The 12939-nt window shown below is 41.5% G+C and overlaps 1 protein-coding gene across 1 annotated transcript; it reads right to left on the bottom strand.

Annotated features, from left to right (window-relative positions):
* Positions 1-1353: 1353 nt before the first annotated feature.
* Positions 1354-12631, bottom strand: LOC132114372 (uncharacterized). Its single transcript, XM_059522475.1, has 2 exons — positions 11518-12631; positions 1354-1684 (listed from the first exon to the last, which is right to left on the bottom strand). The coding sequence occupies exon 1, from the start codon at positions 12406-12408 to the stop codon at positions 11521-11523; it is 888 nt and encodes a 295-aa protein (XP_059378458.1). The 5' UTR covers positions 12409-12631; the 3' UTR covers positions 1354-1684; positions 11518-11520.
* Between the last annotated feature and the right edge of the window lie 308 nt (positions 12632-12939).

Here is a 12939-nt window from a genome sequence, read left to right as displayed (position 1 = left end):
TGCGTGGACCTTTCAGGGAATAAAGATACACAGGAGAGCTGGATGGGGCCAATGGACACAAAGGAGTGCAAGGCTCCGGATTGAGCTCTGTGAAGTGAGCGGGACTCTGGACTAGGAGCAAACTCTGGAGCGAATCCATGGACTAAAGCAGGATTCTGGCAGAGCAGGCACTAGATTGAGCTTGTGGGCTGGAGCCTGAACTGGACTCAGGTCTGGAACAGATACCCTCTCTGAGCCAAACATATTCCCACATAGCAAATGTCTTCTGGCCCAGATCCCAGACTCGGGGTACACATGGGCCATAACTGGCCCGAATCTCAGCCAGTTAATCAGCCTAAACAAGTTTTATTATTGGTGCCAATTCTCAGCCTTAAGTAAACCAGAATCCCCAAATCTGAGCCACACCTGAGCCTTATATAGCCCAGAACCAAATATTTAATATTATTACCTTGTATATTCATATGATCGCAATTATTCATTTTGTGACATGCTTTAATGTACACACATTCTATGCCAATAAAGTACATTAAACTGAATAGAAAATCAGACTTAAAACCCACACATTATGTAACTGTGCAAAAAAAAAAAAAACGTATTGCATTGGTTTTTCTATTAATTTTTATAAAGAACAAATCAACCAATAAAGAGTGAGTGTATAAAGTATACAGTCAATAAGAGAAACGTAACAGATAGACACGTGTAACTTAATCATAATAATTTATTACAGATGTGACAAAGAGCAGTACCACAGTAGTCCAAATGACGACGCATTGCAGTTGCAGTTGCAGAATATAATAGTAGTGTGAGGAGCAGGGCATAATTTAAGTTGTTAAATGCTGAAATTACTATCCCGATCCACTCCCTCAAGGCGCGCGTTTCTCATTCAAAACGCATCACCGGAAACACGTCATGTCGCAATCTCTTATGAAACCGTCGAGAGCCAATGAGCGTTTGATATCGATGCCGTTAAACTTGTTGTAAAACTTCTTACCGCACATTTTTAAATAGTTACTATAGCTACAGAGGAAGGAGATACATATCGCTGATGAATGCAGTTTGAATTTGGATCGGTTCCTCACACCAAGCATCACATGGATACAGAGGATTTAAATAAAAATAAAATACTTTCATGATCATTTTATTAAATGCTTGTGCATGACAGCATTCTAATAAAAATGATGTGCCCACACTCTCTATTATAGATCAGTGTGTGTCCTATAGTAAACTAAATAAATATTACATGATAACGGTTAAATACTCTATCTCTCTTTTTTTTCATGTAAGGATTCTAAGATTATTTGTACCAAGAGTACTAATATAAAATTTTAATTCAATTCAATTCAATTTAAGTTTATTTGTATAGCGCTTTTTACAATACAAATCGTTACAAAGCAACTTTACAGAAAATTATGTTTCTACAATATTTAGTAGTAGCTAGTAGTTTGTGCACGTTTGAAAGGATTTTAGAAAAAAAAAAAAAAAATAATAATAATACAAGACGTAGTCAGCTAGACGATGAACTATCAATATTATTAATTAATAGTAATTATACGATGCAGTCACACATGTAGCAATAATTGTTAGTTCTGTTGTTGATTCAGGGTTAGCATCATCTGGGGTCCTCTGAGGGTCAGCATCATCTCTTCTCAGGTGTTCTGGATCCAGACTGGAGCTTGTGTAAATCCTAGTTACCACGGGATGTAAATCCCGTGGCAAAACATAGAAACAAAATAGAGACATCATTAGCATAGCTGCTGATCCAACAAAGTAAAATTAGTTTAACCCAAGCTAAAGAATAAAAATGCAGATGCAACTACACTCACAATTTAAGAGATACATTATTCGAATGCTTGGCGAAAGAGATGCGTTTTTAATCTAGATTTAAACAGAGAGAGTGTGTCTGAACCCCGAACATTATCAGGAAGGCTATTCCAGAGTTTGGGAGCCAAATGTGAAAAAGCTCTACCTCCTTTAGTGGACTTTGCTATCCTAGGAACTACCAAAAGTCCAGCGTTTTGTGACCTTAGGGTGCGTGATGGGTTGTAGCGTGGTAGAAGGCTAGTTAGGTACGCAGGAGCTAAACCATTTAGGGCCTTATAGGTAAGTAATGATAATTTGTAACTGATACGGAACTTAATAGGTAGCCAGTGCAGAGACTGTAAAATTGGGGTAATATGATCATATTTTCTTGACCTGGTTAGGACTCTAGCTGCTGCATTTTGGACTACCTGTAGCTTGTTTATTGACGAAGCAGGACAACCACCTAGAAGTGCATTACAATAGTCCAGTCTAGAGGTCATAAATGCATGAACTAGCTTTTCTGCATCAGAAACAGATAACATGTTTCGTAGCTTGGCAATGTTTCTAAGATGGAAGAATGCAGTTTTTGTAACATTGGAAATATGATTTTCAAAAGACAATTTGCTGTCCAATATAACACCCAGATTTTTGACTGTAGAGGAAGTAACAGTACATCCGTCTAGCTGCAGATTGTAATCTACAAGATTCTGTGTGGTGTTTTTTGGTCCAATAATTAATATCTCTGTCTTATCCGAATTTAGTTGGAGAAAATTATTTGTCATCCAATCTTTTACATTTTTAACACACTCTGTTAGCTTAGATAATTGGGAAGTTTCATCTGGTCTCGTTGAGATATATAGCTGAGTATCATCAGCATAACAGTGGAAGAATCCAAGATGGCGCCGCACATGGCTGCTTCAGTGCTTGGCTCTCCAGTGTTTGTACTGTTTTTGTTCGTTTTTCCTGTTTTTTGTTTAACAAACACGATCAGTTTCACCAGGGATGAACTGCTGAACATTCGGCAGAACACACCACATGATATTTTTCCGGATTTCTATTATACAGACGTTTTACTGAACATTGTTATCGGAGGAGCAGCGGCGCTGATCAAGCGCTTCAGGACGCGCAGACGGGGAAAGCGAGCGGGAGCGCTCGTCAGACTCAGGAAGCACGGATTTCGAACGCCGTTGCCTAGCATCCATCTCGCAAATCTCCGCTCTCTACCCAACAAAACGGACGAACTTCTTCTGCTCTCTCGGACAAATAAGGATTTCTCTCACTCTGCTGCTCTGTGTTTCACGGAAACCTGGCTGTATGACGCCATACCGGACAGCGCACTCCATCTGCCGGGCTTTCAGCTGTTCAGAGCGGACCGCGAAGCAGAATCAACGGGGAAATCGCGCGGCGGCGGGACATGCTTTTACATCAATGAACGGTGGTGTACAGATGTAACTGTGTTAAAGAAGATGTGCTGTCCTGATCTAGAAACGCAGTTTATCAACTGCAAGCCGTTCTATTCGCCGCGGGAGTTTCACTCGTTCATTCTGGTTAGTGTTTACATTCCACCTCAAGCGCATGTGATCTCAGCTTTACAGAAACTTGCTGATCAGATCACAGACACAGAACAACAACACCCGGACTCTGTTTTAATCATTCTTGGGGACTTTAATAAAGCCAATCTCTCCCGTGAACTGCCAAAATACAGACAGCATGTTACCTGTCCCACCAGAGACAGTAATATACTGGATAACTGTTACACCACAATAAAGGATGCATATCACTCTGTTCCACGAGCAGCTTTGGGACGTTCTGATCACTGTCTGGTTCATCTTATACCGACCTACAAGCAGAAACTTAAATCTGCTAAACCTGTAGTAAAGACTGTGAAGAGATGGACCAGCGAAACAGAGCAGGATTTACAATCTTGTTTTGACATCACAGACTGGAGCGTTTTTGAAGCTGCTACCACCGATCTGGACGAACTCACAGAGACTGTAACATCCTATATTAGTTTCTGTGAGGATATATGCATTCCTACCAGGACTTATTTAACATTCAACAATGATAAGCCATGGTTTACAGTAAAACTCAGACACCTTCGTCAGGCCAAAGAGGATGCCTACAGAAATGGGGAGAGGGTCTTGTACAATCAGGCCAGGAACACACTGAACAAAGAGATTAGAGCGGCTAAAAAGACCTACGCTAAAAAGTTGGAAGACCAGTTTACTTCCAACGACTCTACTTCAGTTTGGAAAGGACTGAGAGCCATCACAAACTACAAGACACCATCCCCTTGCACTGAGGCTAATCAACGACTTGCTAACGACCTGAATGAGTTTTATTGTAGATTTGAAACCCCCAACACCCACTCTGACCATCTCCCTACACAACCATTAACACCTCCTGCAATCCCCCTCTCCATACCTCCTGCTCTTCAAATCTGTGAAGATGATGTGCGCCAGGTCTTCAAGAAAAACAAAAGAAGAAAAGAACCAGGCCCAGATGGCGTTACACCAGCCTGTCTGAAAATCTGTGCTGACCAGCTGGCCCCCATCTTTTCACAGATCTTCAACAGATCTCTGGAGTTGTGTGAAGTGCCTTCCTGCTTCAAACGCTCCACCATAATCCCCATTCCAAAGAAACCCAAGATAACAGGACTTAATGACTACAGACCTGTGGCTCTAACGTCTGTCGTCATGAAGTCGTTTGAAAAACTGGTTCTGGCTTATCTGAAGGACATCACTGGACCCTTACTGGACCCCCTGCAGTTTGCGTACCGAACAAACAGGTCCGTGGATGATGCAATCAACATGGCATTGCACTTCACCCTGCAAAATCTGGACAAAACAGGGACTTATGTGAGGATCCTGTTTGTGGACTTTAGTTCGGCTTTCAACACCATCATCCCAACAACCCTCCAGACCAAACTGACCCAGCTCTCTGTTCCTAGATCTATCTGTCAGTGGATCACCAGCTTTCTGACAGATAGGCAACAGTTAGTGAGACTGGGGAAATTCATGTCAAACAGCTGCTCCACCAACACTGGTGCCCCTCAGGGATGTGTTCTCTCCCCTCTGCTCTTCTCCCTGTACACCAACGACTGCACCTCTAAAGACCCCTCTGTCAAGCTCCTGAAGTTTGCAGATGACACTACAGTCATCGGCCTCATCCAGGACGGTGACGAGTCTGCTTAAAGACAGGAGGTTGAGCAGCTGGCTGTCTGGTGCAGTCTTAACAACCTGGAGCTGAACACGCTCAAAACAGTGGAGATGACTGTGGACTTTAGGAGAAACCCCCCTGCACTTTCCCCACTCACCATCATGAACAGCACTGTGGCTGCAGTGGAGTCATTCAGATTCCTGGGAACCACCATCTCTCAGGACCTGAAGTGGGACAATCACATTGGCTCCATTGTGAAAAAAGCCCAACAAAGGTTGTACTTCCTTCGCCAGCTGAGGAAGTTTAACCTGCCACAGGAGCTGCTGAAACAGTTCTACTCAGCCGTCATTGAGTCAGTCCTGTGTACTTCAATTACTGTCTGGTTTGGTTCAGCTACAAAATCAGATATCAGAAGACTACAGAGAACTGTTCGGACTGCTGAAAGGATTATTGGTGCTCCCCTGCCCACCCTCCAAGAACTGTTTGATGGGAAGTCGTGGCCTAATGGTTAGAGAGTCGGACTCCCAATCGAAAGGTTGTGAGTTCGAGTCCCGGGCCGGCAGGAATTGTGGGTGGGGGGAGTGCATGTACAGTTCTCTCTCCACCTTCAATACCACGACTTAGGTGCCCTTGAGCAAGGCATCGAACCCCCAACTGCTCCCCGGGCGCCGCAGTATAAATGGCTGGCCACTGCTCCCGGTGTGTGCTCACAGTGTGTGTGTGTGTGTTCACTGCTCTGTGTGTGTGCACTTTGGATGGGTTAAATGCAGAGCACAAATTCCGAGTATGGGTCACCAAACTTGGCTGAATGTCACTTCACTTCACATCCAGAGTGAGGAAAAGGACTCAGAAAATCACTCTGGATCCCTCACATCCAAGTCACCCCATCTTTGAAATTTTGCCATCTGGCCGGCGCCTCAGAGGCGCAAATACAAGAACAGCAAGGCACAAGAATAGTTTCTTCCCCCAGGCAATCTACCTCATGAACAGTTAAATGTTTCCCACTTAAACTTATGCAAAAATGTGCAATATCCTTATATTTATTTGTTACCCCTCCATCCTAGAACATTCCTGCATCTCACTCAATCCTATTCCATTATCATTTATAGCACAATTGTTTATACACTTATTTATTTGCCAATTTGTAATTCTCCTGTAATTTTTTTTTTTTTTGTCTGTGTGTTGTTGTCTCTGTTTACTGGAAGCTTATGTCACTAAAACAAATTCCTTGTATGCGCAAGCATACTTGGCAATAAAGCTCTTTCAGATTCTGATTCTGAAGATAATTCCATATTTTCTAATAATATTACCAAGGGGCAACATGTATATTGAAAATAGAAGGGGACCTAGGACGGATCCTTGTGGCACTCCATATTTTACTGATGATAAATGAGATGACACCCCATTTAAGTAAACAAAATGGTAGCAATCGGACAGGTAGGATCTAAACCATCTTAGAGCCTGCCCTTGAATACCTGTATAGTTTTGTAATCGATCTATGAGTATGTCATGATCTATGGTGTCGAACGCAGCACTAAGATCAAGTAAGACTAGAAATGAGATGCAGCCTTGATCTGACGCAAGGAGCAGGTCATTTGTGTAATTTTAACAAGTGCAGTTTCTGTGCTATGGTGGGGCCTAAAACCTGACTGAAATTCTTCATACAGATCATTTTTATGCAGGAAGGTGCTCAATTGAGCAGACACAACTTTTTCTAAAATATTAGACATAAATGGAAGATTTGAAATAGGCCTATAATTTGCCAGTACACTAGGATCTAGTTTTGGTTTCTTAATAAGAGGCTTGATAACCGCCAGCTTGAATGGTTTTGGGACGTGACCTAAAGATAACGACGAGTTAATGATATTGAGAAGCGGTTCTTCGGCTACAGGTAACAGCTCTTTTAGTAATTTAGTGGGTACAGGATCTAATAAACATGTTGTTGGTTTAGATACAGTGATAAGTTTATTTAGCTCTTCCTGTCCTATATTTGTAAAGCACTGCAGTTTATCTTTGGGTGCGATGGATGAAACTGAAGTGTTAGACGCTTTAGAATCTACATTCGCTATTGTATTTCTAATGTTATCTATTTTATCAGTGAAGAAATTCATAAAGTCATTACTATTTAACGTTGGTGGAATATTTGAATTAGGTGGCGTCTGGTAATTAGTTAATTTAGCCACTGTGCTAAATAAAAACCTTGGATTGTTTTGGTTATTTTCAATGAGTTTGTGGATATGCTCTGCCCTAGCAGTTTTTAGAGCCTGTCTATAGCTGGACATACTGTTTTTCCATGCAATTCTAAAAACTTCCAAGTTAGTTTTTCTCCATTTGCGTTCAAGACTACGAGTTACTTTCTTGAGAGAGTGAGTATTACTGTTATACCATGGCACAGTATGTTTTTCTCTAACCTTTTTCAATTTGATGGGGGCAACAGCTTCTAATGTATTAGAGAAAATAGTGCCCATGTTGTCAGTAATTTCGTCTAATTCATGTGCATTTTTGGGTACAAATAGCAGTTGAGATAGATCAGGCAGGTTATTTTCGAATCTTTCTTTGGTGGCTGGAACAATAGTTCTGCCCAGACGGTAATGCTGAGACATATAGTTAATATCAGTTATACGCAGCATGCACGATACAAGGAAATGGTCTGTAATATCATCACTTTGGGGTACAATATCTATAGCATTAAGATCGATTCCATGCAATATAATTAAATCTAGTGTATGATTAAAACGATGAGTGGGCCCGGTGACATTTTGCTTGACTCCAAAGGAGTTTATTAGGTCAGTAAGTCAAAGTCAAAGTCACCTTTATTTATATAGCGCTTTAAACAAAATACATTGCGTCAAAGCAACTGAGCAACATTCATTAGGAAAACAGTGTCAATAATGAAAAAATGATAGTTAAAGGCAGTTCATCATTGAATTCAGTTATGTCATCTCCGTTCAATTAAATAGTGTCTGTGCATTTATTTGCAATCAAGTCAACTATATCGCTGTAGATGAAGTGTCCCCAACTAAGCAAGCCAGAGGCGACAGCGGCAAGGAACCGAAACTCCATCGGTGACAAAATGGAGAAAAAAACCTTGGGAGAAACCAGGCTCAGTTGGGGGGCCAGTTCTCCTCTGACCAGACGAAACCAGTAGTTCAATTCCAGGCTGCAGCAAAGTCAGATTGTGCAGAAGAATCATCTGTTTCCTGTGGTCTTGTCCTGGTTCTCCTTTGAGACAAGGTCTTTACAGGGGATCTGTATCTGGGGCTCTAGTTGTCCTGGTCTCCGCTGTCTTTAAGGGATGTAGACTTCCTTTCTAGGTGCTGATCCAGCATCTGGTCTGGATACGTACTGGATCCGGGTGACTGCAGTGACCCTCTGATCTGGACACAGACTGGATCTGGTGGCCACGGTGACCTCGGAACAAGAGAGAAACAGACAAATATTAGCGTAGATGCCATTCTTCCTATGATGTAGCAAGTACATAGGGTGTTATGGGAAGTGTTTCCGGTTCCAGTTTACCTAATTAATGCAGCCTAAAAATCCTTTAACGGATTTGGATAATAAAAGCATATTAGTATGTTATGTGTATGCCAGGTTAAAGAGATGGGTCTTTAATCTAGAATTAAACTGCAAGAGTGTGTCTGCCTCCCGAACAATGTTAGGTAGGTTATTCCAGAGTTTAGGCGCCAAATAGGAAAAGGATCTGCCGCCCGCAATTGATTTTGATATTCTAGGTATTATCAAATTGCCTGAGTTTTGAGAACGTAGCGGACGTAGAGGATTATAATGTAAAAGGAGCTCATTCAAATACTGAGGTGCTAAACCATTCAGGGCTTTATAGGTAATAAGCAATATTTTAAAATCTATATGATGCTTGATAGGGAGCCAGTGCAGTGTTGACAGGACCGGGCTAATATGGTCATACTTCCTGGTTCTAGTAAGAACTCTTGCTGCTGCATTTTGGACTAGCTGTAGTTTGTTTACTAAGCGTGCAGAACAACCACCCAATAAAGCATTACAATAATCTAACCTTGAGGTCATAAAAGCATGGATTAACATTTCTGCATTTGATATTGAGAGCATAGACCATAATTTAGATATATTTTTGAGATGGAAAAATGCAGTTTTACAAATGCTAGAAACGTGGCTTTCTAAGGAAAGATTGCGATCAAATAGCACACCTAGGTTCCTAACTGATGATGAAGAATTGACAGAGCAACCATCAAGTCTTAGACAGTGTTCTAGGTTATTACAAGCGGAGTTTTTAGGTCCTATAATTAACACCTCTGTTTTTTCAGAATTTAGCAGTAAGAAATTACTCGTCATCCAGTTTTTTATATCGACTATGCAATCCATTAGTTTTTCAAATTGGTGTGTTTCACCGGGCTGCGAAGAAATATAGAGTTGAGTATCATCAGCATAACAGTGAAAGCTAACACCATGTTTCCTGATGATATCTCCCAAGGGTAACATATAAAGCGTGAAGAGTAGCGGCCCTAGTACTGAGCCTTAATGTACTCCATACTGCACTTGTGATCGATAGGATACATCTTCATTCACTGCTACGAACTGATGGCGGTCATATAAGTACGATTTAAACCATGCTAATGCACTTCCATTAATGCCAACAAAGTGTTCAAGTCTATGCAAAAGAATGTTGTGGTCAATTGTGTCAAACGCAGCACTAAGATCCAATAAAACTAATAGAGAGATACACCCACGATCAGATGATAAGAGCAGATCATTTGTAACTCTAAGGAGAGCAGTCTCAGAACTATGATACGGACTAAATCCTGACTGGAAATCCTCACATATACCATTTTTCTCTAAGAAGGAATATAATTGTGAGGATACCACCTTTTCTAGTATCTTGGACAGAAAAGGGAGATTCGAGATTGGTCTATAATTAACTAGTTCTTTGGGGTCAAGCTGTGGTTTTTTGATGAGAGGCTTAATAACAGCCAGTTTGAAGGTTTTGGGGACATATCCTAATGACAATGAGGAATTAATAATAGTCAGAAGAGGATCTATGACTTCTGGAAGCACCTCTTTTAGGAGCTTAGATGGTATAGGCTCTAACATACATGTTGTTGGTTTAGATGATTTAACAAGTTTATACAATTCTTCCTCGCCTATAGTAGAGAATGAGTGGAACTGTTCCTCAGGGGGTCTATAGTGCACTGTCTGATGTGATACTGTAGCTGACGGCTGAATGGTTGCAATTTTATCTCTAATAGTATCGATTTTAGAAGTAAAGTAGTTCATAAAGTCATTACTGCTGTGATGTTGGGAAATGTCAACACTTGTTGAGGCTTTATTTTTCGTTAATTTAGCCACTGTATTGAATAAATACCTGGGGTTATGTTTGTTTTCTTCTAAAAGAGAAGTAAAGTAATCGGATCTAGCAGTTTTTAATGCTTTTCTGTAGGATATGTTACTTTCCCGCCAAGCAATACGAAATACCTCTAGTTTTGTTTTCCTCCAGCTGCGCTCCATTTTTCGGGCTGCTCTCTTTAGGGTGCGAGTATGCTCATTATACCATGGTGTCAAACTGTTTTCCTTAACCTTCCTTAAGCGTAAAGGAGCAACTGTATTTAAAGTGCTAGAAAAGAGAGAGTCCATAGTTTCTGTTACATCATCAAGTTCTGAAGTTTTGGATATGCTAAGGAACTTGGATACATCAGGAAGATAACTTAAAAAGCAGTCTTTTGTGTTAGAAGTGATGGTTCTTCCATACTTGTAACAAGAAGTAGGATTTACAATTTTGGCTATATGAAGTTTGCACAGAACTAAATAATGATCTGAGATATCATCACTTGGCTGAATAATTTCAACACCATCAACATCAATTCCATGTGACAGTATTAAATCTAGAGTAAACGCAAGTCCTAATGTATCATTTGCATTATCAACGTGAATATTAAAATCTCCCATGATTAGCGCCTTATCAACTGTAACTAGAAGGTCTGAGAGGAAATCTGCAAATTCTTTTAGGAATTCTGTATACAGCCCTGGTGGTCTGTACACAGTAGCCAGAGCAAGTGATACATTAGATTTCTTTTGCATGTCTGACAGTGTAACATTTAGCAGAAGTATTTCAAAAGAGTTAAACCTGTATCCTGTTTTCTGGGTAACATTGAGAATATCACTATATATTGTTGCGACACCTCCGCCACAACCAGTCCGACGGGGCCCATGCTTATAACAGTAGTTCGGTGGAGTAGACTCATTTAGACCAAAATAATCATTTGGTTTTAGCCAGGTTTCAGTCAAGCAGAGTACATCAAAACTATTTTCTGTGATCATTTCATTTACAATAACTGCTTTGGGTGTGAGTGATCTAATATTTATGAGCCCAAACTTTAAAAATTGTTTTTGTTCATTTACTTTACATTTTTCTGGTTTAATTACGATAAGATTTTTTCTAGATCCTACATTATATTTTGACCTCACTATTCGAGGAACAGACACAGTCTTAATAGTTTTTACAGCGCAAGTACTTTTATCATTTAAGCGGGTGGAACAAAACTCATCATAATAGTTATTAGAGAATTGTCTTACTAGTCACATGGAGCGAAGTGTCCTGGAGATGTTGTCAGAGAGCAGCTCCGCTCCGATTCTGCTGGGGTGTAATCCATCAGCGCGAAACAGCCTAGGACGCTCCCAGAAAAGATTCCAGTTATTAACAAATAGCAGTTTCTGTTCTTTACACCATGATAACAACCATTCATTTAAAGCAAAAAGTCTACTGAACCTTTCGTGTCCTCGTCGATACGTGGGCAGTGGTCCTGACACGACGATCATCGCCGCGGGCGTCGTGCTGCGAACCGTCTCGATCAGGCTGCTGAAGTCCCTCTTCAGCGTCTCCGTCTGCCGCAGCGTGGTGTCGTTAACCCCGGCATGAAGCACGACCGCTCTGGGGCTCTCGTCGGCCTTCAGGATCGCGGGTATCTGCGCAGAAACATCGAGAACACGAGCACCAGGCAAACAATGAGTGTGGACTTTACCTTCGGCTAACGTAGCACTTACGTGTCGGACGATGGAGTCTCCGATGATCACAGCGTTGCCTCCTGTCTCGCGGAGGGGAGCGAAGCGGTTCCGGATGGAGATGTCGAAGGCAAGAGGGGGAGAAGTTGTAGCCCGGGACCCGGCTCGCGTCCTCTGCTGTGGATGCACCCAGGGTCCGTGGTGTCCCGGCGTCGCAGTGAAGGACATCTGGGAAGATCGCGTCCTGGGTGAACCGGGCCTGTGCAGAGAAACACACGGAGTAGACGTGGTGGGACTGTTAGCAGCACGCGGTATACTTACCCCGGACTTGTGAGCGTCAGCCCGGGATGATTCCAGCGCGGCTCTCCGCTCTCTCAGCTGGGCCTGCCTCACCTCCAGGTCGCGAATCTGCTTTCCCACGGCCTCGAGCTCGAGCTGCACAGAGTGGAGACATTCATCCGCCATTAAAGCACGTAACAGTGAGTACAGCAGTGGTAATGTGTGTGAATAGAGTATTAGCAATGTAAGCGCAGTTAGCTGCAACCACGCTTGCTGATGCTAACGGGCTAAAAGCTAATAGCGGACCCGGGAGATCAAAATAAAACTAGTGATAGCGAGGCGCTCTGATTGTTTTTGTTGTAGAATACAATAGAGGATATATTCACACGTTATATAAACGGAAACGATGATGTATAAAATTGATTTTTGAGTTAAAAAGAGTCAATGAAAAGAATATAGTGACGGAGCTCAAACGCAGTACAGCCGCCAACAACAAACAGGAAGTGGAATTTTATACAATTTTAATTAAGTGCAGTTTAATGAACTTGACTGATTTGCTTAATTTTTAAATTATAATGTTTCATTCTGTTTTGACTTGCCATTTCAAAGACTACATTTTAACAATACTACACTGTACATTAAAATGTATGTGATCATTTAACCATTATCATGCAATATTGTATCTATCTTGTTTATCATGGGTCACATAATATGCTG

The sequence above is a fragment of the Carassius carassius genome, chromosome 33 (assembly GCF_963082965.1).
Source record: "Carassius carassius chromosome 33, fCarCar2.1, whole genome shotgun sequence".
NCBI classification, from domain to species: Eukaryota; Metazoa; Chordata; class Actinopteri; order Cypriniformes; family Cyprinidae; genus Carassius; species Carassius carassius.
The sequence above is the reverse complement of the archived record's forward strand: the minus strand, read 5'-3'. Positions and strand labels throughout refer to the sequence as shown.